This window comes from Psammomys obesus, unplaced genomic scaffold, assembly GCF_907164565.1.
Source record: "Psammomys obesus unplaced genomic scaffold, mPsaObe1.curated_primary_1811, whole genome shotgun sequence".
NCBI lineage: Eukaryota > Metazoa > Chordata > Mammalia > Rodentia > Muridae > Psammomys > Psammomys obesus.
The window spans coordinates 59,440,688-59,463,239 of NW_026585504.1; the positions used below are offsets into that span (position 1 = coordinate 59,440,688).

The 22,552-nt window shown below is 50.5% G+C and overlaps 1 protein-coding gene across 2 annotated transcripts in view; it reads right to left on the reverse strand.

The window, feature by feature from the left end:
* Positions 1–22,552, reverse strand: part of Steap3 (STEAP3 metalloreductase) — a 42,273-nt gene that overhangs the window by 8,556 nt on the left and 11,165 nt on the right. For both annotated transcript variants that reach the window (XM_055601774.1, XM_055601782.1), the window contains exons 2-4: positions 11,377–11,870; positions 8,175–8,702; positions 630–794 (exon numbers count right to left, since the gene is read on the reverse strand). In XM_055601774.1, the coding sequence (XP_055457749.1) occupies positions 630–794; positions 8,175–8,702; positions 11,377–11,868 (1,185 nt within the window). In that variant the 5' untranslated portion in view covers positions 11,869–11,870. The remainder of the gene's footprint in view (positions 1–629; positions 795–8,174; positions 8,703–11,376; positions 11,871–22,552) is intronic.

Genomic DNA, 22,552 nt, shown 5'->3' on the forward strand with positions numbered 1-22,552 from the left:
TATCTATCTATCTATCTATCTATCTATCTATCTATCTATCTATCTATGTATCCTCTATCTTGCAGAGACTGAAGCAAGGTTCTTGCCCATGCTTAGCAAGTATTCTACCTGTAAGTGGCACTCAAGTCTTCATACCTTTTCCTCTGGATTTGTCCAAGAAACAGCACCATTTAGGAAACACTGCTTCTTCCCATCACATAGCAAGCCTCAAGCTCAGCTCCCATCTTGCCCCACACGGGTACAAAGCACAGGTTGAGCTGAGGGTGTGTGCTGGTGGATTTGCTAAACTCAGACACCGCTCACTGACTCCCATGGATACCAGGAAGCAGCAATGACTATGTATGGAAGCCCTGTGTCCCCTGAGGAAGTTCAGCCCGGGGCTCCACTCTGTCCTCTGTTCTTGTCAGAGCTTCTATATGATAGACTTCCCAGGGTCAGGAAGATTGGCTTGTCCTGAGAAAGCTGAAGCAGGATCAGGAGGCTGGGAGACACCGCATGGTGAGGAGTCCTCAGCACTTCACCCCTGGTCTTGCTGTGCCCAGGATCCAAGCCGAAATATTGCATAAAGCACAAAACCAGGGTGGACCAGGGCCATGCTGCCGCTGGCTCTCAACAGTAATCTGCCTTACCTGCACGAAGCTGAATTCCCTCCAGTTGAGTGTGTTGGCTATGGATGGAAGTGAGGTAACAGCCAGCAGTGACAGCATGCCCAAGGCCAGCACACCCAGGGACAGGTATATCTCCATTCGCCAAACTTCTTCCTCAACCCAGAGGCGGCTCTTGTTGGCCAAGACCTGACAGAAGGAAAACCATGACCACTGAGGCAAAGGCTGGCACCCTCGAACATGTGTGGATAAGCAGCAAAACACAAAAGTGAAAAGCCACAGTTCTGTTCATGCCCTGCTGGACAGCTCACATGGGTCAGGCACATTCTAAGCGTTCCCCGTGTGTCTGAAAGCCGTTAACTGTGGCTGGAGAGATGGCCCAGCAGTGAAAGGCACTTGCTGCTCTTGCAGAGGACCCAGGTTTCGTTCTCAAGTTTGGACCCATGTCTGGCAGTTCACTGCCACCTATAACTCTCACTCCTGGGGCCCTGACACCCCCCCCCCTCTGGCCTTCAAGAGCACTTGCACTCATGTGCACAGACCCATACATGGCATGGTATAAAAATAAAGATAAATGAAAATAAAATAAAATAAAAACAAATCTGTAAGCCCAGTGGTGGCTTAAATCTTTAATGCCTGCACTAGGGAGGCAGAGGCAGATGGATGGATCTCTGTGAGCTGGAGGCCAGCCTGGTCTACAGAAATAATTTTAGGACAGCTAGGACACAGAGAAACCCTGTCTTGAAAAATAAATAAATAAATCTTTAAAACTTCATCAGTCTCATGAATTCTCCTTAAGATAGAGCACTACACACACATTTTAGGGATCAAGGAAACAAGAGACAAAGATGGAGGTACTTTCTCAACTCATGGCTCCGTTCTTGGATGCTGCCAGCCATGAGTGCTTCCTAAGGTAGTGGGTAAGAGACCAGAGAGATCCAGGATATACAGAGCTTCAGCCGGGCTGGCAGTGCATGCCTGTAATTCCAGCACTTGGGAAGCTGAGTCAGGAGGATCATTGGGTCAAATCTAACCTGGGCTACACAGTGAGGCTCTCTCATATCTCACCCCCCGCCACACCAATCAAAAAAGTGTATGTTCCCTAAACATGGCTGTACCACATTGTTTCCAAGCCCCTGACAGTGCAGGACACTGGACAGGTACCGTTTCAGGGTTGCATCTCCCCCCACCCCCCAGTCTACAGACCCACATCTTTGCCAGCTGCCTCCTGCTCCCCCAAGCCTGTTTCCCCTGGACCCTTTTCAACCCGCTTCATTACTGGCTGGCACTCAAGACACATAATGACACTCAATGACATCCCCCCATCTCCAAACTCAAAACCCCCAGACCTCCTTCTTCCCATGTCTCCTTTTCTCTGAGGCACATAGCTCTTGCTCAACTGTTGCCAGGCTGACATCCCTTCACCAGTTGGTTCAGCAAGCACTTAGGAAGTACCTACTGTGTGCTGAGCCCTGAGCTGCAAAGAATGAGAACACCTGACATCATGAAGTTGGTGTCTCCCACTGAGCTGCAGGGACACACAGGTACATTGGGAATGTTCTGCCAACCTTCCCGTCACCCCTCCTCACCCACTGGCACTCCCTGATCCAGCACCTGCATGGCGAAAAACCTGAATCAAGGTCCTTCAATTAGGACTGTCATTTCCCTGCTCAACCCTGAATGCCAGTCCTCCAATCTGCCACCAGAAAAGCAACAAAGCCTCCCTGAGAAAAGAGGGTTAAGCAGCCTGCTCTCTGCCTTTCCTAACTGAGTGACTCAGACGTGTGTGTGTGTGTGTGTGTGTGTGTGTGTGTGTGTAACTACTTCAGCAAGGGGAAAAAAACTTGTATAAGCCTGTTACTGGCATAAAATATTAAAAATATATCCAGGGGCTAAGCAAAAATGGCTGCAAAGCTTATAGAAGGAACTAAAGAAACCAAGAAAATGCCATCTATGGCCATTGCCTGCAGAGTGGAAAAAGATGACCTGCTTTTTTTTTTTTTTTTTTTCTGAGACGGGTCTCATGTAGCCCAGGCTGAAGTCCAACTCAAAATGTAGCCAAGGATGACTTTGAACTCTGATCCTCCTGCCTCCACTTCCCAAATAGGCTTCATGAGTTCAAGCTTGCATCACACTGCAGGTTGTAGGTGGTGCTAGATGGAGCCCAGGGCTTTGTGCATGACAAGCAAACACTCTAACAAATGAGCCGCACCCCCAGTTTCCCACTCTGTATGACTTTAGGGCAGCCTTCTTCATATTAGTATCTGAAAGCCACAAAAGGACCAGGAGTTGGGAGACCTGCTTCTTTCCTGGCCACTAGCCATGTGGGACTTTGAAATAACATCTCTGGATCTCAGTTTCTTTGCCTGGCAGATCCAAACACTCTGGTGCTTAGCCGGTAATCACGACATGGTAAAGGCAGCTAGAACAGCATTTGCTAGTGGGGAGAGACTTATCTGACCTTGCAAAGGGCACAGGACCCTGCTGTAGCAGCCCCCAGACAGGACTGACTCACGGCTGGTGGTGTTAGCTAAGCAAGTCATCTCCTCGTGGTCTGCTGTTCAGGCATTGCTCATCGGCTTGCTGAGCTCAGGTGGTTAATACCACAAGTCTGGCTCTGCATGACTGCACTGTAGTCAACAGCGGCTTGTGAAGCTGGTGTCCCCCCCCCCCCCACCCCTACCCCGCAGAGATGAGCAGGGAAAGGCAGGAACGTGCCTCAGGGGGGGAATGTGACTGAATGTGGAACTTGGCAAGGAGGCTGAGCTGCTGGCCAGAGAGCCCCAGGGATCTGCCTGTCTCTGCCTCCCCAGGGCTGGGAGGGCAGGCACGTGCCATCCACTACTCCCAGCCTTTTCATATGGCTTCTCATGAGTGAGCAAACTCAGTTCTCCTGCTTGCAAGGCAAGTCTTTTGTTGATTGTCCACTGTCAGCTAAGTTTTACCTCTTCTCTCGTGGTCCCACACTGGTTCGCTTTGGAGTGAGGCGGACAGGGAAAGCTGCCTGAGGGTCAAACTTTGCTTTTGACCTTGACTTCTGCCTAACGTGGAAATGCATCTCTCCGAACAGCCCAGGCAAGTCAGAAAGTGATGCCAGTGCCAATTAGAGATAGTTACGATGCTGCTGGCAAATACGGTCTTGAGGGCCTTGGCCTCCCAGTCTGCATGGTCTTGGGATTCAAGGAAATCTTGGAGGGGTTCCCTGTGCCCATGTTAATGTTAGTGTGCTCCCTGTTCCCACAAGGCCCTGCAGCAGGCAGTGTGAGCGGTGGCCACGGGGAGGCACTGTCTGAGGTGGCCAAGAGCAGGCAAGCGTGGCTGCGTTCTGCAGGTCAGGCTTTAGGCACTGGATAAAACACTCCCCAACAGTGTCCAGGCCCGGGACCCAAAGGTGCGCTGGCCACATGCCTAAACACATCCAGGCTGACTCTTTGGTATGCTATACCCCAGCCTTGCTGAGTGTCACCTCAGACATGCCCCATCAGCCTCGCTCTCCCCTTGAGAATCTGGCAGAACAGGTGAAGCCCCTCTAGGGGGCAGACCATGTCCTGCAGGGGTGAAACCAGTGCCACCTGGGCCAGGAAGCTGGTGTGAAGTCCACACTGGGTTAAAATAATGTCAAGAAGGGTCTGGGCCAGGCAGAGGATTTAGAAAATGGAATATATTAAGAGGGAGGGGGGATGACTCGGTCAGTGGCACAAGGACCTGAGTTGTTTTGCTATAACCTACATTAAAAAAAGCTGGGCATGATGGCACATGCTTGTAACCCCGGCACTGGGAAAGCAGAGACAAGTGGATCCCTGAGGCTCCCTGGCCAGACCTACTTAGCAAGTTCCAGGCAATCGAGAGAGACCAAGTCTCAAAACACAAACAACAAACAAAAGTCCCCAAAGCAATAAGAAGAAAACCAAGGTGGATAGTGCCCAAGGATCGACAGCCTCGATTGTCCCTCATCTCCACACGAACAGGCGCACACACATACGTGTGCGCATCTGCACACAGATGAGCATATGCATACACACAGAGAAAGGGAATCAGACAGTTGGGGCTGGGGAGGGGGCAGCGGCTTCCCTTGCGCACTGGGAGTGGGTGGGCCCCTCCTTCCAAAGCTCTCCCTGCACACCCAGAACACCGCAGAGAGGGGCGAACAGCCAGGGCTCCAGCCCCTGCACCACCCGTCCAGGGCAGGACACACTGTCTGAAGGCTCTTCAGTAGTTCACAGTTCCCACACCAAGACAGCTCCCTCTTGATCTTCCCCCTCTACCTCCCCAGTGCTGTTCTCCCCCCCCCCCCCCCCCCCCCCCCCCCCCTGTTTACGTGGTGCTGGGACTCAAACCAAAGCTTCACGAATGCTGCCCAAGCGCTCTACTGCCTGAGTCAGCCCAGTCTGGGTTCTAATCAGTGGTGGAGGATGAGAGGGGCTCTGGCCTTCAGGCTGCTGCCATCACATACCGGCTGAGGCCAGGGACAAGACTGTGCCTCTCTCACTCATTTCTGTGGCAATAGGGCCTTGTAGAGCCTGGTGAATGAATGAGTGAAAGAATGACTCAGACTCTGAGCTCATCTACTCAGCTGTTAATTTTTCTGTAGGAAGTAACATGGGAACCAGCATGGCTCTGGATCCTAACCCTGCTGTGTATATTCAGTCTAATTACTTAACCTCTCAGTGCCTTGGTTTCTTAAAGGTCAATATAGTACCGCACTTGTGTTGAGGAATGAGTTGGGGAGGGGCAGAGGGATTCACTATGGGCTTGGGCAGCTCTTGCAGCATGCCTGGAACACAGTGAGCTCCTCTGGAAGAACTGGCTATTACTTTTCCCTTCTCAGTTCCAGCCAGGACCTCGGTTCTCTACCTGGTGCCTGTGATTGGGAAGAAGCCATTGGCAGGGAAAAAGGAGCCTGAGGTGGGCAGGGCAGAGGTGGAGGCCTGCTGTCCAACAGCAGAGCTCACTCCCACGTCCTCTGTGTCCCTTGGTGAGCAGGGCGGAGCTCTGCCTCATGGGGTCCTGAGCAGCCTCTGGAGCTGTACTGAGGATGAGTGAGATGCACTTTGTGAGCCTTGGGCTGAACCCTCCGGGTGACTGGTGGCAGCCACCAACCCCGGGCCAAGGCTGCGGCAGAAAAAGAAAACCAGAGACCAGTATAATCCTGAGCTTGGAGCTGAGAGACCTGAGCTGGAAACCAGGTGAGATGTGGGGCCGCTTCTGTGTGCGTGGCTGCCTGCCCCCTGGCTCGGAGAGCTCTGCTGTCCAGGAGCCCACTGGGCAAAGTAGTGCAACTGGCTTTTTTTTTTTTTCTTAAGATTTATTTGTTATTTATACAGCATTCTGCCTGCATATCAGATCTCACTATAGATGGTTGTGAGCCACCATGTGGTTGCTGGGAATTGAACTCAGGACCTATGGAAGAACAGCCAGTGCTCTCAACCTCTGAGCCACCCCTCCAGCCCCCCAAATGGCTTTAATCCCAGCACTCGGGAGGTTGAGGCAGGTGGATCTCTCCGAGTTTGAGGCCAGCCTGGTCTACAAAGCGAGTTCCAGGACAGCCAAAGCTACACAGAGAAACCTTGTCTCAAAAAAAAAAAAAAAACAACAAAAAACATATCTCAGTTAAAAATGAGAGCTGAGGTGAGTAGTATGTCAGTTGTCAGTTGGCAAAGTGCAAGTGTCATGATCTGAGCTTGAATCCCAGAATCTATGACTAAGCTGAGGGCATGTTGGAAAGATAGTTCTGTGGGTGAAGTTCGAGGTCTCTCTCACACACACACATACTCACACACAGATGTGCACGCACACACACATACACGTGCACACAGAGTTTTAAACCCAGTGATGCAAAGATGGGAGATGGAGACAGGTGGACCCCTGGAGTTTGCTGGCCACCTAGCCTACCCTGCATGGTGACATTCTAGGCCAATGAGAGACACTGTCTCAAAGGAAAAGTGGAAAATACCTGAGATATGGCACCTAAGGTTGTCCTCTGACCTACACACACACAGAGAACAAAAACGCAAGCCAACAAAACGTCATAAACCAAAACCATATCCTTGACCTCGTTCCCTTGTCCCCAGGTGGCAACTCCATCTTCTGGGGGCTCAGAAACAAAGCCCAGACATGCCCCATCCATTCCTTCAGCAACTCTGTGTGCTTGTTACTAAAATATGTCCTCTGTATTCCTGCCATAGCCTCCCTCATCCCACTCAATGCCACTACCACCATGTAGGTAGGATCAAGAATCACCTTGGCCTGCTCTCTAATTACCTCCCCCTGAGGGGGAAGCAGCATTACCAGGCCACAGAAGAAGACAATGCAGCCACTCCTGGTGAGACCTAATTGACTAGGATCAGAAGGAAGGAAAAGAAGACCTCCCCTATCAGTGGACTTGGGGAGGGGCATGCATGCAGAGGGTGGAGGAAGGGAGGGATTGGGACGGGAGGAGGGAGGGAACCACAGGGGGATACAAAGTGAATAAAGTGTAATTAATAAATAATTAAAACAACAACAACAAAAAAGAATCACCTTTACCTCCTTTGGGGTCTGCAGTGTCTGCCTCTGACTCCTCTTGCCTATCTGGAACTTAGCAGCCAGTGGGCTGGTCAAAGCATCAGACAGATCCTTGCTCCTTAAATCAAAACCTTTCCTTGGCTCAGTTTCTCTCAGGACCCTATGCTTCCTCTCTACCCCATCCCTCCCGCCTGCCAGGCCCCAGGTCTGACTGGGCTCTACTCCCTGTCCTCCTAGTTGGCCCCTAAAAGGGCTGCTCTTGCTGCCCTCGGCCCCTAACACCTGTCTAGCTCACCTCTGTTCACATGACACCCAAGCAGCAAAGCCTCCTTTGTCACCTTTAGAATGAACCCACAGCTTGGTAAGGCGGTTGACATGCAAGCATGAGGAGCTGATTCAGTCCCTTGAAACCCACGTTTAAGAAGCCGGGTATGGTGGCATGGTATCTGTAAGCCCAGTTCTCAGGAGGTGAGACAGCTGGACACCTGGGGCTCACTGTCTAGACAGCCTAGCCTAGTGGATGAGTTCCAGGACACCGTTTTGTAAAACAAGGTGTGGTTGGGAGATGGCTCAGTGGGTAACTCACTTCTTGTGCGAGCCAGAGACCTGACTTCAATCCCAAGAGCCCACATAATGCTGGACGATGCAGTGCAGGCCTGCAGTGCCAGCACTCGTGCAGAGAGGAAGGGTGCAGGGACAGGCAACGGTCCCCAACCTTGACGGACAGCTAGTCTAGGGCACACAGAGGCAAGCTGCATCCAATAGACCCTATTTCAAACAAGGTAGAAGGTAAGGACCAGCTCTAACCTCTACAAGTGTTCTCTGACAGATACATGCCCACACTTACAGACAGCAGCACACACGTGCACACACACTCCTGTGTTCAGTCACACCCCCATGCACATACACACACTAGCCCACCTCTCTCCCTGCTACGTCTTTTCCTCAGTGCTCAAGAACCTCTAAGACTCTGCTCTCCCTTGGCCTTACCTTGGTTGGGTCTGCATGAGTAAGGACAGCCACGCCGGCCCCCACCAACCTCCCAAGGAAGATGATGGCCTGTACCTGCTTCACAGCCAGGTTGACCAGGTCGTAGCGGTGCGAGCGGCGTAGCGGTAGGCACACACTGTAGAGGGCGTGCAGCATCGCGCAGAAGAAGCTGAGCAGCCCAATCTGCTTGCGATGCTGCAGCCAGTGGTCCAGCCAGTCTGGGAAGCGCTGGTACTTGGTCCCCCTCTTCAGCTGAAGGACGGCTGCCAGCACACCGGGCAGGTACACCAGGGACAGCAGCACGTAAGCCACACAGGGCAGAGTGGTGTTGACCACAGACAAGGGCATCTTGTAGAACTTGTTCTCGTTCTTCCGCACGTAGGGCTGCAGTACGTCCCGGATGAAGTTGTAGGCATAGAAGCACACAAAGAGGCCCAGGGCCAGCAGGGTGGGCACCTTCCAGGAGGGAAGGAGGCGCAGGGGTATGGCTTCTACCTCCCGGGCTGAGGCCAGGGAGCCCATGTCCAGGGGTGTGAAACCCATGACACGTGCCATCTCCGAGATGGTGTGCTTGGCTTCTAGCTGGTCACTGCAGACAAGCACCTGTAGGAGAGAAGGGGACAGCTGGCCAGAGTCACAGGTATGGCATGGCTATGGTGACCAGCAGGATCAAGCGCCTCAGTGAGTTGAAGAAACTGAGGCACAGAGGGGCAGGCACTGGTTCCAGTGAGTGGCCAACTGATGCTACAACTGGGAGTACAAGATGGCTCTGATGCTCAAGCCAAGGACATTCCCAGAAGCCCCTGTGGGTGTCCTGCTGGCTCCATGACATCACTGTCATGGTGGATGCTCAGTCAGGCAGCCCCTGTTGCCTCTGGAACAGCTGGCTAATTGCTCAGTGGCCACATCTCCCATGTGTGCCCTGAACGTGTAGCAGCAACTATAGAGGCATTCTTCAGGATAGGGGTGTTCTCTATGCTGCTATCTGGATTCCACAGAGAACTCAGGCCCCGGCAGCCATAAGTCCACCGTGCCTCCTGAGTTCCAGTGGAATAGACACTGGCTAGGGTCCCCAAGGACCCTAAGCACCCTTGCTGAGTAACTGAGCAGTTACTCCATCAGTGCAGTGATCTTAGTCTCCTGCACGTTGGTTCCATGACACCATCTTTCAGAAGAGCAGACTAAGGTCTCAGAACCTCCGGGTTTTGTTTGTTTAAACTTTGGTTCCTTTGCAGATTGTCAAATCAGCCTGGGTGTCCACTCTACTTCCTGAGCCTGGGTCTAAGGCCAGCTGAGTCCTTTTGCTCTGTCACCTTAAAGCCCTCTGTCCTAGTCAGCTCTACCTGCCAACATGGCCATTAAGTCACCTGAGAAGGGCCTCAATTAAGGGATCATCCAGATCAGAGGAGCCTGTGGGCATGTCTGTGGGAGATTGTCTTAATCGCTAATTGATGCAGGAGGGCCCCGCCCACTGTGGGCAGCACTGCCCCTAGGCAGGTGGCCCTGAACTGTGTAACCATGCTGGTTAGCCATGCCTGAAGGAGCCAGCAAGCTCAACTCCTCTACAGTTTCTGTTGTACTTTTCTTGGGTTTGAGTGAGTTCCCTGCACAGAGGTGATGCTGTGTAGAGTATCAGATAGGCCTGGGTTCTTAGGCTGACTTACTCCAGGGATGGACTGTGATCTGTATGCAGAAATACACCCTTTTCCAACAAAGTTGCTTTCAGACAGTGTTCCATCACAGCAACAGAAAGGAAGTGAGAACACTATATAAAACACCGTATAAAAATCCTGTCCACCAGCACTTAGGAGGCACAGGCAGGTGTATCTCTGTGAGTTCAAGGCCAGCCCGGTCTACAGAGTGAGTTCTAGGACAGCCAAAGCTACACAGAGAAACCATGACTTAAAGTCAACAACAACAAAAACTAACAAACAAACAAACAAACCCCGTCCACTGTCCCTATCTAGTCCCCACCTAAAAGTCCCACGGTACCACCACATTCTAGGCCATGCTCGGAGAGTTAGCCAGGTGCCTCTAGATTCTCTCAGAGATGGGCCCTGAATAGGTTTGTTGGTGGACATTCTGCTGCACATGTGGAGTCTGGCTTTCTTTTTTCCTTTTGGTTAGGAGTGGTGTTTGTGAGGGTGTTGCAGGATATTTAACCCCATTGTGCACACCATAAAAACCTGCCTTTTGTTTGGTGTGGCTCAGCCCTAGCACAGACCTCTAATCCGTTTATCGTGAACAGGTGATTATGGTGTGACTCAGCCATTGCACACACCTTTAATCCAGGTGCTCTCTGTACTCAGAGTTTAACAAAGCTAACTAGGTCACGAAGATGAGCAAAACACCAGCTGACAGGGATTAAGTGGAAAGAAGGGGCATTGAGTTGAAGGGTATTTAAAACAGTGTGGAGAAGAAAGAGTTCTTTAGCTCTTTTCTTTAGCTTTGTGGCTTTTTCCTCCTGGGCTGTTGGGGGAGCTAGCAGGCCTTTTTCTCCTAGGCCATCAGCTGAGCTCGCAAGCTTTGAGCTTTTGTCTTTTTCCATCTGGGGTGTGAGCTAAGCAAGAAAGGCTTTTTCCATCAGGACCTGAGCTGAGTAGGAAGGTGAGCTGGGTGCTTTCTTTGCCTCTCTGAGCTAGCAGGTTTTCACCCCAGCATCTGGCTCCTGACTCTTCATTGGTAAAAATAAAATGATTTAGGATTTTCTTCTTTGTAAAACAACATGAGGGCGTATGTATGTGGGTACATATGTGGTCATGTATGTGTGTGCATGTGCATGCTGAGGGCAGAAGTGAAGTCAATTATCTTTTCTATTTGTTTCCACTTTATTTTTTGAAATAGGGTCTCTCACTCAACCTGAAGCTTGCCTTTTCCAGTTAGACTGGTCGGCTATCAAGCCCCAGAGAGCCCCATCTCTGCCCCCCGCCCTCGCTGGGATCACAGCCACCACATATGGGTTTATGTGGATGCTAGGGAACTAAAATTGGGTTCTAATAGTTGCCTAGAATGCACTCTGCCCACTGTGCCATCTGTGACCCCACAATATCTCCTTCTTGACTCCCAAGTCAACAGCCATCACCTTTTTCCTTCTCACCCTGAGGAAACCCAGTTGTATCTCAAAAAGAACATGGATCCCATGTTTATATTAAGAAGGTTCATATCTCAACTCACCAGCTCTGGGTGAACATCATTAATGTCTTCAACTTCCTGCTATGTCAGATGAGATTTTTTTCAGTGGTGTGAGGAATACTGGCTGCCATTCCCTAGCACCTACCTGCCTGTTCCCATCCTTTGGGCCAGCCTGCAAGGCCCATGCAGAGATGACGTTGAAGGCCTTGACCACAGTGCAAGCAGGGAAGAGTGAGGCTAGGTACTCAGCGTTTGACTGGTGGTGCCGAAGATGCTCCCTCTCTGTGGGGTTGCTCACATCCACCAGGATCTTGCCAGCCAGCTTGTCACCAAGACTGCACAGCGAGGAATAGTGCTCCCGGAACATGGCTACAAAGATGACCTCTGCAGAGCTCACAGCCTCCTCCTGGAAAGTCACTTGGGCTGAGAAGGGAAAGAGGCCAGCTGTGCGTTTGGGATTACGGCTCCCCACCACCACACGGAAGCCGGAGCCCACCAGGCGTGTGGCCAGGGAGCGGGCAAAATCCCCACTGCCCAGGATGCCCACTTTGGGGGCCTCGTTGGGGACCTCAGCCAGACTGCCATCGCTGTCCACCAGGCGGCGACTGATGAGCGGCTTGTCCATCTCCCCCGACATTGCTGTAAGAGAATGCAGAGAGCGGGTCACTGGAGGGCTTCCAGGGTATGTGGGCCCCTACCTCCCACCTGTGTCAAACTTGGCTGGTTAGTACTTCATCCAGCAGACATCACTGAGTATTCCACCTGCAAACACAGGGGACAAGAGGAGCAAGAGCAGCAGCCCCTGCCTGGATGAGGTCACATATGCAGAGTGTGGAGGGGCGCCTAGCTGCTGAGGAAGGCTGGAAAGAGGGAAAACGAAGGCAGGGGAGATGGCTCAGCAGGTAAAGCCCGTCCATGCAAGCTCAAGGACCAGAGTTTGGCTCCCCAGCGCCCACATAAACACTGGGTGGGCACGGGAACTAAGAAAGCAGAGAGGGTATCCCCGGAGGCAGCTGATTAGTTAGACTACTCATATTGGGTTCACCTGGAGGCCCTGCCTCATTGAATATGGCATGCATATAATATGTACACATACCACATGCAGACACCGAGGGCAAAAGAGACAGAAAACTTGAAAGGACACGGAAAGAAAGGATTCCAGGTGGAGCTTCCCGCCTGTCGCGCGCGGCCTTTGCCGATAAGGATGACGCAACAACCGAGGATTTCTTCAGCAGCAAGTTTATTGAACAGCTCTTTCTTGCAGATGGTGAAGGACCCAAACCCCGGGTTGTGCTCTGCTTAAATAGCCAGCAGCGCGACCTGTCCGTCTGTAATTGGTGCTCTGTTCAAGTCTTCATAAGCATATGGCTGGCAATTGGAGTGCAGCCTAAACCCTCATTAGCATAAAGCTGCGCATGCGTAAACTGCAGGGCAGCGCAGGCAAGAAGCGCGAAAATGCTGGCAAGAAGAACCAGGAAGCAGGAAGCCGGCGCCATCTTGTAATGGCGGGAGCGGCTCCCGACACCCGCCAGCTGAGAAGCAGGGATTCCAGTACAATGACCGACATCTGCCATGACAGCTGCTGACACAGATTGTATGCATTATATGTGTTGTCTACAGAGAAGAATGGTAAAATAGCAACGGCCTGGGGTGGGAGGCGGCTCAGTGGATAAGGCACTTGAGCTGGGCAATGGAGAGCCTCTGCCCAGCCACCCGGGACCTGGGCTCATCCCTCCTCACCCTGCGACACTTCCAGACTAGGGTGTCCGCATTTGTTACCATCTGTGTGACCTCAGAAGCTGGGTAGACAGAAGAGTGTCTTCCATCTCTACTCTCAAATTGCTGAGGCAGGAGAATAGGGCAGAGAATAAGGTTGGAGAAGGCTTTGAGCAAAACCTTAAAAATTAGCATATAAAAATTGGCAAAAAAGGAAGCATGAAAACCCTTGGCCTTGGCACTAAATCTGGCCATTAGTACAGGCACATTAGTACAGGTACAGGTGTTTGTGCATTGTCCTTTTAGTGTGTGTGAGGTACATACGTGTGGACATCAGAGGATGTCCTTGTATGTCTGTCCTCACTGCCTGCCATGTTTGAAACAGGGTTTCTTGTTATTTTTCCTTTGCATACACCATTCTACCTGGCCCATGAGCATCTTTGCTTCCCATCTTCCCATAAGAATGCTTTTTTTTTTTTTTCTTCTGACACAGGGTTTCTCTGTATTCCCTTGGCTGTCCTGGATTCGCTTTGTAGACCAGGCTGGCCTCCATGTCTCTGCCTCCCCAAGTGCTGGGATTAAAGGTGTGGGCCGCCTGGACTGGCATATATCCAGTTTTTGTGAAGGTTCTGAGCATTTGAACTGAGATCTTCACGCCCGCACAGCAAATGCCTTTTACCCACTAAGGTGTCTCCCCAGCCGATGACCTCACAGTTCTGCATGGGTATGGCCACACCCAAGGGCAAGGCCTGCCACTGATCTGAAGGCCATAGGGAGGGACAGAGCAGGCGGCACATCATCCTGGAGGTCTGAGAAGCCCAGAAGTCAGTGCTGCTGTGTTTGGTGGCAGTTAGAGCCATCTTGTCTGGCCTCTAGCTGTACCCCTGATGTGGGATCTATTTATAGGCTGAAGGCACAAAGGGAGAGGGATCCAATTGCAGCGGATGGGCCTAGGTCTGTAGCCTGAACTACTCATCTCGCCAAGCTACAGACTGTGGCTGGGTGACCCTGTCCCCTCTGGGTCTCTGCCCAGGCTGCTTGCCCCTTCTCACTTCTCAGCAGAGCCAAAATATGGGCTGCAATTTTGGCTCTGATGTACAGCCAGCCTGCCAGTCCCCGCCAGATCCTGGGCAGGCAGGAATGAGGATGTTCATGCACACAGTGGCCCTGGCCTTTTCTCATGGCTTGTGACAACCCTTCAGATTCTGAGTGGTCAAAGCATCACCTCCAGGAATCCTCTGGCTGTAGTTATCCTTCCAAATTACAATACACACTGTAAGGGAAAGCAGGTGGATTCTCAGAACCCACAATTACCCCCAGCTGTCAGGGATGCCCCTGTGTTATCTTTGGGGGCAGGAATGTTCCTCGACTCTAAGGATGAAGCCCATAAACAGACCAAGGCTCAAATTTTCTACCACCAAGCTACATCCTCTGCCCACTTACTTTTTTCTTTTGTTCTTTTAAACCTTCATGTGGGAGAGAGAGCTCGGGCAGGAGTGTTGTGTTGTGGGGATGGGGTAAGAGGATGTGCATATCACCACAGTTTGATCGAGGCAGTCAGAGAACACCCTTGTGGTCCTCACCTCTGCCCTTATTTGCAGTGGGGTCCTCTGTCGCTCACTACTGTGCACAGCTGGCTAGCACAGCTGGCAAGCTCCAAGGAGTGTCCCATCTCGGCCACTCATCTTGACATAGAACACGGGGATTACCGAGATAGAGCACTGCACCTGTCATTTATGCAGGCTCTGGGAATCTGAACTCAGTTCTCCATGCTTTCACTGTAAGCTCTCGGCTCCCTGAGCCAGGTCTTATATAGCACAGGTTGTCATCAAACTTGTTATGTAGCTGAGGATGACCTCTGACTCTTGACCTTCCTCAGTGCTGGGATTAGAGGTGTGCACCATCACACCTGGTTCACGCAGGGATAGAGACTGAACCCAGGGCCTCATTCATGTTAGGCAAGCACTGTGCCAAACACCCACATCCACCACCCAGCACCTCTATGTTTTATAGAATATGTGTATCCATCCTCGGCCTCCTTCCTATGGTCAGGACTATCTCAAAGATGTTTGCCTGTGACAGTCCCTGCCTAGACCCAGGTACTGCTAACCTGCTGCACATACATACCCCGTGTCCACCAACATTCCAGCAAAATGCTAACCTACAAGAGCAAGAGGGGACCTTGGAAAAATGCCACATCTGATAAGTTCTTTTTTTCTATATTCACCGGCCAAGCCACCTTGCCAGCCCGAAAGTCAGAAGTTCACAGTTTGTGGAAAGGGAAAGTGGCATGGCCCCTGGAAAGGTCTGCCTCACAGGTCCTCATAAAGTTAAAAGGACTTTTCCACTGCCCCAGCCATATGGTCCCGGATAAATGAAAACACACCCATACAAAAACACATATTAACAGCACTCATCACAGCAAATGCCTATCACCTGATTGTTAAATCAACAGGGTCCATCCCCACAGTGAAATACTACTCAGCCGTACAAAGGAGCTATAGGCTAATTCCTGCTCCACCATGGATGACCCTTTTAAGTAGTATGCTAGCCAGCTGTAGTGCATACCTATATCCAAGTACTTAGGAGGCTTTAAGCAGAACTTTGAGTTCAAAACCAGCCCGGGCTACTTGCTAAAGGCTTGTCTCAAACAAACAAATGAAAGTAGATGCTAGCCAGGTGCGGTGGCGCAAGCCTGTAATCCCAGCACTCGGGAGGCAGAGTCAGGCAGATCTCTGTGAGTTTGAGGCCAGCGTGGTCTACAGAGTGAGTCCAGGACAGCCAAGGCAACTCAGAGAAACCCTGTCAACACCGCCCCCCCCCCCCAAAAAAAAAAGCTTAGGGGCCAGACAGTGGGAAGGGCCATGTATCCTATGACTCCATAAGTGTAAAACACCAAGAGCAAGCAGATCTGAAGAGAGAAATCGGATTAGTGGTAGTTGCAGGCAGAGAAGAGCTTGGGGGGAGGGAGGAATGGGGAGTGAGCTCACCAGCCCAGGGTTTCTTTTTATAGTGACACAAATATTACAACATTGATTGTGGACAGCTGCACAATCGAATGCATGAAAAAATTTGAACATATGCAAACACATGCAAATGAAATATATGCCGGGGGTGTGGTGGGGGTGGTGGCTCAGTGGCGAAGGGCATGCACTGCTTTTGAAGAGTGCACCGGATCACAACCTGACCTCTGCAGTCGCTGCATTCATGTGCACGAACCCACACATAGACACTACATTAAAAATAAAAATGAAACAAAAAAAATTTTTTTTCAGGTTTTATATGCTCGCTCAGCATATGTAGAGACTCTGGGTTTAATTCCAGGCGTAACACACACAAGTTTTGTTTTTGTTTTTAAAGAAACTGAGTTTCTAAGGACTATTATTTCTGTGACTGAGGAGCAAAAATGCTTTGGGGTTGAGCCTGGATTTTGTGGCTCATTTGGCTCTGCACCCCAAGGCTGTTTCCTTGCTTTTTACCTATTTGAGCCCTTTAAGCCCCATGACCTGCAGAGAAGCCAAGCTTATGCAACAGCCACTGTTAACTGTTGGAGAGGAGCCACCATCCCTGGGAATCAACAATGCTCTTGGCTCAACAGCATCCTTGGTCTAGGAGGGCCTGTGGCTTGTTTCTGACACTGCTGAGGTCACCATTCCAGAGTGGTATGGATGAATCTGTGGGTGCTGAGGTCTGCTCTGACCCCCTCCCGGATGTGTCCAGGTAGGAGGGACCAGCTGCCTCCTTCGATAGTCACTGAAAGGCCTGGGGTTTAAATAAGGGCCTGCAGCTGGACACAGCACACAGCTGCAAATCTTCCAAGAGGCATCTAGAAATGAGCTCAAGATGGACTGCAGGATTCCCGGCAGTTAGATAAAAGCATTCCAGCATTCCGCAGGAACTTGTGAAACAGGTTCATGTTCCCCTAAAAGGAGACATCTCTCCTTGCCTCTGGCAGAAGGGCCTTATCTCCACTGACATATACCTGTGGTCGCATATCAAAGCCCGTGCCAGTCTCTACGTCCCCTCAGTCCCCCCTCACAAGCCCCCACACTAGCCTCCCAGCCTTCCTCACCTCCTCCCTTACTCTAAACTGTGGAGCCCTGTTCCAGCTCATGGACCTCACCACTCCCAGCTACTCATCCTCCTTATAACCTACATGGTTCTTCCACCCCATGCTTGCTCCCAGACAGCCCTGGCCATGTCCAGTCTGCTTCTTCCTCTCTCTGTTCTGGACTTTCCCAGATGTCTCTGGGTATTATCTCTCTATTTCACAATAAAACCTTCCCCTAATGGAGGGGCCATCTCGGCAGTTTCCTTGCTGCACCCCCTTGCATACAAGTACATACACTTAGGTAAAGTAGGTAAAGGTACGTGCCACCAAACTTGACAAGCTGAGGTCTATTCTGAGAACCTGCTGGTAGAAGGAGAATTGCCTCCTGCAAGTTCACGCTGTTTAAAACCAGCCTCTTCCCTACACAGGAGCCACAGGACTTCATGATAAAGGCTCTCTCGCTCGCTCTCTCTCTCTCACACACACACACACAGGATTTCACTGTATAGTTCTGGCTGGCCTGGATTAAAGGTGTGCCACAACATCCAGCCTTTGGGATTCTTAAATTCACTATTTTCATTTTACTCCTCTGGCAGGATCTAAAAAATCAGACAACAACAAAATCCTCCATTTTGTCTGTTGTAAATCAGAGATAGACTCCCAAATCAATATAGTACATTTTCTAAAAAAAAAAAAAAAAAAAAAAAAAAAAGTGCTCTGAGATAATGGCCTGAAGGCACACATGCATTTCACCCTAAGCTTAATGGGGTGAGGAGTAGGTGGGGTGTGGCTGAGTCTGTGGAGTGCTTGTGTAGCATGCAAGAAGCACTGGGTTTGACCCCTCCCGGGCCTACCCCTTCCCAGTATGAAATAAACTAGAAATGGCAGTGGCAGCGCATGCCCATAACCTGAGGCAAGAGGACCAGAACTGTGAGGCTGAGGAGACCCTGTCTAAAAGAAAACAGAGACAGCCAAAAGGAGGCAAAGATGCAAAGGCTGCTCCCTGAGACTCTAGGAAGAGTGGGAAGTGGAGCCTGGGGTAGCAGCACGGTAGGCAGATGGGCAGGGCACCAGTAAGTTTAGGAGGGGAGCCTTGGGTGCCTGCCGGCGACAGTGCCTAAGCCATGGCATCCCTAGGCCACTCTTCCCTGCCAGGATCCCCATCTTCCAACTCAAAGCCACAACTGCCATGCCTGGGCCTCCCTATTCCTGAAGGGCAATCTGTTTTGCTGTGCAGTCTTCTGCCTTCCTGCCTGGCTCCTTCCCAGGCTCCAGGCCCCAAGGTGGGGACTCTGCACAGTAGTTTGTGACTTCAACTAAGTCACTCTGACTTAAGTCTGCTGGGGCTGTGGAACCTACTGCAGAGGTCCTGACCTCCCAGGGGTCACACTCTGAACGCCACTAAGTTCAGTAAGTGCAGTAAGTGCTCAATAAAGAGCCTAGGAAGGGCTGGGGAGTACTCAGTGAAGTACTGGCCCAGATGGCCACCTCCCATCCAGTCAGTTTCACTTCTTTAATTTAACCGGGAAAGTCAGAACAGCTACCCATCAGGAGAGCTGAATTTAACCCACTGCCAGTAGAGCCCGTGTGATGGGAGACAGAAAAGGGAAGCCCTGTCTTCAACACTAAGGCTGGGGATTCTAAGCCTCTGGGGATGAGCCAGCCTCTGCCCCCTTTTCTTTGTCCGAACACAGCGTCATTTACAGGGTAACCGCGTTCAGAGCGCCCCCTGTGGTTGGGAAGTGCTCAACCACAGTCAGTCCTGCCGTGCTTCCGCAGAGGCATCCCCTCAGCTAATCCTTGAATCCCCACTGTGTTGGGGAAACAAGCCACTAGAACCACACTAGAGTTCAGGAGATGGGCTGGCTCTACAACGGAAGTAAACGACTCTGTATTAGTTTCTTTTCCTGATGCTATGACAAAATGCCCTGACAAAAGCAACTTAAGGAAGAAAGGGTTTGTTATGGCTCCTTGTTCAAGGGTACATTCCATCATGGCATAGAAGGGATGGGGCGGCAACAGAGGAGGGTGGCCACGCAGTATTCAGTCAGGAGAGAGATGAATGCTGGCTTGCGCTCAGCTCACTTTGTCCTTTTTAGGACTGGGTCTTCCCACCCCAGTTAGCAGAATCCAGCTCCCTCAAAGGCAGGCCAATATAATACCGTCGCTCACAGGCCTGTCCAGAGTCTTCTACCTGATTCTAGAGCTTATCAAGTTCATGAGCTGTATTAATCCTCACAGACTTCAACTGAAAGCCCAGTGAGGCACCATGAGAACCAGGGAGGGCCAGTTTATCTGTGCCCAGAGAGCTCCAGGAGGGGACCCGTGGGGACAGCTAGCTCCTGGATGGCTGCTTAATCCAGCCAGGGTGGAGGCCAGGGAGAAACAGCACCTGAGCCTGCCATCTCAGCATAGGAGGTGAGCTGGTCCATTGTTTCCCAGGAGCTGCAAAGCCTGGAGCCCATGCACCCTGAAGGCTGTAGCTGTCTCTCCCCTTGCCATGGGAAGGGATTTGCAAAATTAGGAAAAAAAAGGTTTGGCACAGCTTTGTTCCTGGGCTGGGAAGCGTGGGGGTACGGAAAAGGCAGAGGTAGCCAAGACACACAGAGACAGCTCCAGGCCTTCCCTGTGGGACCCAAGCTTGAGGGCATCACTTCCTCCTGCTCTGTCTAGTTGTGAGTTCCTTTTCCAGAAGCCTCGGGGGAATCCCCCCTCCCCTGAAGCCACTTTCTAAGGACACTGAACTTGGTCTCTACACCATCACCAGTTGTTCTGGGGAAACCAGATCATACAGCCATTCCCCAGCCCCTACCCTGGGTCAAAGCAGGTTCTTTCACGAGATTCAAGAAACTCAGCCTAGGAGAGGCTCTTGGTATCCTCCTGGACCTGAGGGAACCTGGGCTGCAGGGCTCTGCAGATCTCATTACCGCCCACATCACCTACTGTCTCGCTTTTCTGTCCCCGCATGAGGTATAGGCTGCTTCTTACTCAGCTGTGTGTCTCCCTCAGCCCAGTGCTGAGCAGGCAGTAGGTGCTCAATTAATACTTGTTTGAATAATTCTGTGCCAAGGGCAGGGTGTGCTGTCGGCCTTAGCTGTTCTCCCAGAATCTAGATGGTGCCCTGCATTCCAGTATGAGGAAACAGCCCAAATCTAATCTCAATCTCTCCCTCTCCACTCTTTTCTTTCCCCTCCTCTCCCTCAGAGATCATGTTTGGTTTTCTTAATTAATCTTTTTTTGTCTGCAAATCTTCTTCTGTCCAACTAACAAAACCCATGAGCTGTTGCAGTTTGCTTTCTCTTGCTATAAGGCTTGTTGGCTTGGCTGGGTGCAGTGACACACACCTTTAATCTTAGCTCAGGAGGCACAGGCAGTCAGATCCCTTTTGAGTTCCAGGCCAGCCTGGTCTATACAATGAGGTCCAGGACAGCCAGGGCTACGTAGAGAAGCCCTGCCTCAAAAAATAAACGAATAAACAAAAGCCAAATAAACAAAGAAAAAAAAGACACCTTGACTAAAAGCAACCTGAGGAGGAAAGTGTTTCTCTGGGTAATACTTCAAGGTCACACCCACTGCTGAGGGAAGTCAAGGTAGAAACACAGAAGATCTTGGAACTCAGAGTAGAACATGGAAGATCTCAGAATGTTGGCTAACACTCCAACTTACTCGCTGGCTCATGCTCAGCTAGCTTTTAATATTTTTTTTAAATATTTATTTATTTACTCTATATGTATGAGTGTTTTGCCTATATGCATATATGTCTGCTACATGTATGGGGGCCAGAGGGTGTTGGGCTTCTGGACTTGGAGTCACAGACTGTTACGAACTGTCATGTTGGAGCTGGGAATCAAAGTCAGGAGCTAGTGCTCTTCACCGTGCAGTCACCTCAGCTGGCTTTTTTATGCAGCCCAGGTTCAGCAGCCTAGGTACAAAGCCACCAGTGGCCTGAAGAGTTAATATACCCTCGCTACCTCAAGAGCAAACAGTAAAGGTATACTGATGGCTGAAAGCAAATTGCTTTTGATGGGCCTTATGAACAAGTGCTGGTGGAAAAGGAACCAGAAGATGTGTTAATTTGCTCAAAAGGAAACCACATATGGTTCCCCTCAGCTCCAAAAAGGAAAGCAGCAGCAACTGGAGTTACTGCTTAAGTTTTTGGTAGTCAGCCACCATCTCCACAATCCATCTGTCTTCTACACACGCCGAACAGGAAATTTGAAGGGAAATGTGCTGGGAACTGCCACCGTGCATCTTTCAGGTCCGTGACGGTAGCACTAATTTATGTAATCCTTCTAAGGCTATCTTTACGTCATTATTTTCCAATGTCCAGCATCTCCAACACTAAGTCTGGGAAAGAACAACAACAAAGCTCTTCAAATGTGTTGGTGCCCCTCTCGCCATTTTGCAACTTCCAACATTAGTGAAGGGCGTGTATTCTGGACTCTTCCACTGTGGAGGATCAGGTTTAAGGCAGCAGATCCACTCTAGCATTCCAGTTTCCCTAAGTCCCCAAATCCCTCATCAACACCAAGCCAAAAGAAATCGGGCATCTCCAACTCATTCTCAGTAGGCCATTTTTTGATAAATACTTCAGGCAACAAGTCAAATAAACTCTTCACCTTTTTTTTTTAGATAGTTTCTGTTGTCCCATCTAGCCTGAAATTCGGAGATCGCTGCCTTTGCCTCCAGAGCGCTGGAGCTAAAGGTGTGAGCACTTTGACTATATGAAAGGTCCATTTTAAACCTAAAATCTCCACTCAGTTAGCTCATATCTATAAACTCTGGCTGTTTTTTTTTTTTCCCTTCCACCATTATCCCACAGCCTTAGAATCCATCCCCACACATATTTCCCCAGACTCCTGCTTCCAAAAATTAGCGAACTCATTAAGTTCCCTCCTGGTGTAGCACACCTCTTTATGAACCAGCTTTGTTCTCACCTCAAGGGGTCTGCTTAGCCTTGGGTCCCACCACAAATCTAGAGACAATGATTCATGGTAACTAAGGGGCATCATTACTGTCTTGACCAGCACCTCCTACAGAAGAAGTCATTGCTTGTTCTACAGACATTGCAGGAGTAATTCTCCTAGACAAGGATGAAGAGGGCAATAATGCAGGGGGTGGGGGGAAGGAAGGGGATTGTAGGGAGATTTTAATCCAGAAACATGGCTACTTTGGCTGGAATACAGACATACCCTTAGCACACACCTTTAATCCCTCTGGCTGGAATACAAACACACCCTTAGTACATACCTTGAATCCCAAATAATGAAGGTAAAGTTAGTTTGTAGAAAGAAGCACTGTAGAGGAATGTTAATCAGAACATGGCTGCTCTGGCAAGAGATCACATCCAAAGACCTAGGTCTATGTAATCCAGCTAGAATACAAACACACCTTTAATCTAGGAGACAGAGACAAGCAGATCTGAATTCAAGGCCAGCCTGGCATAATGCAAGTTTCAGAAAAGCTTAGATCCAGGCGTGGTGGTACACATCTTTAATCCCAAAAAATGAAGGTAAAAATAGTTTGTAGAAGGAAGCACCCATGTCTGAAAGTG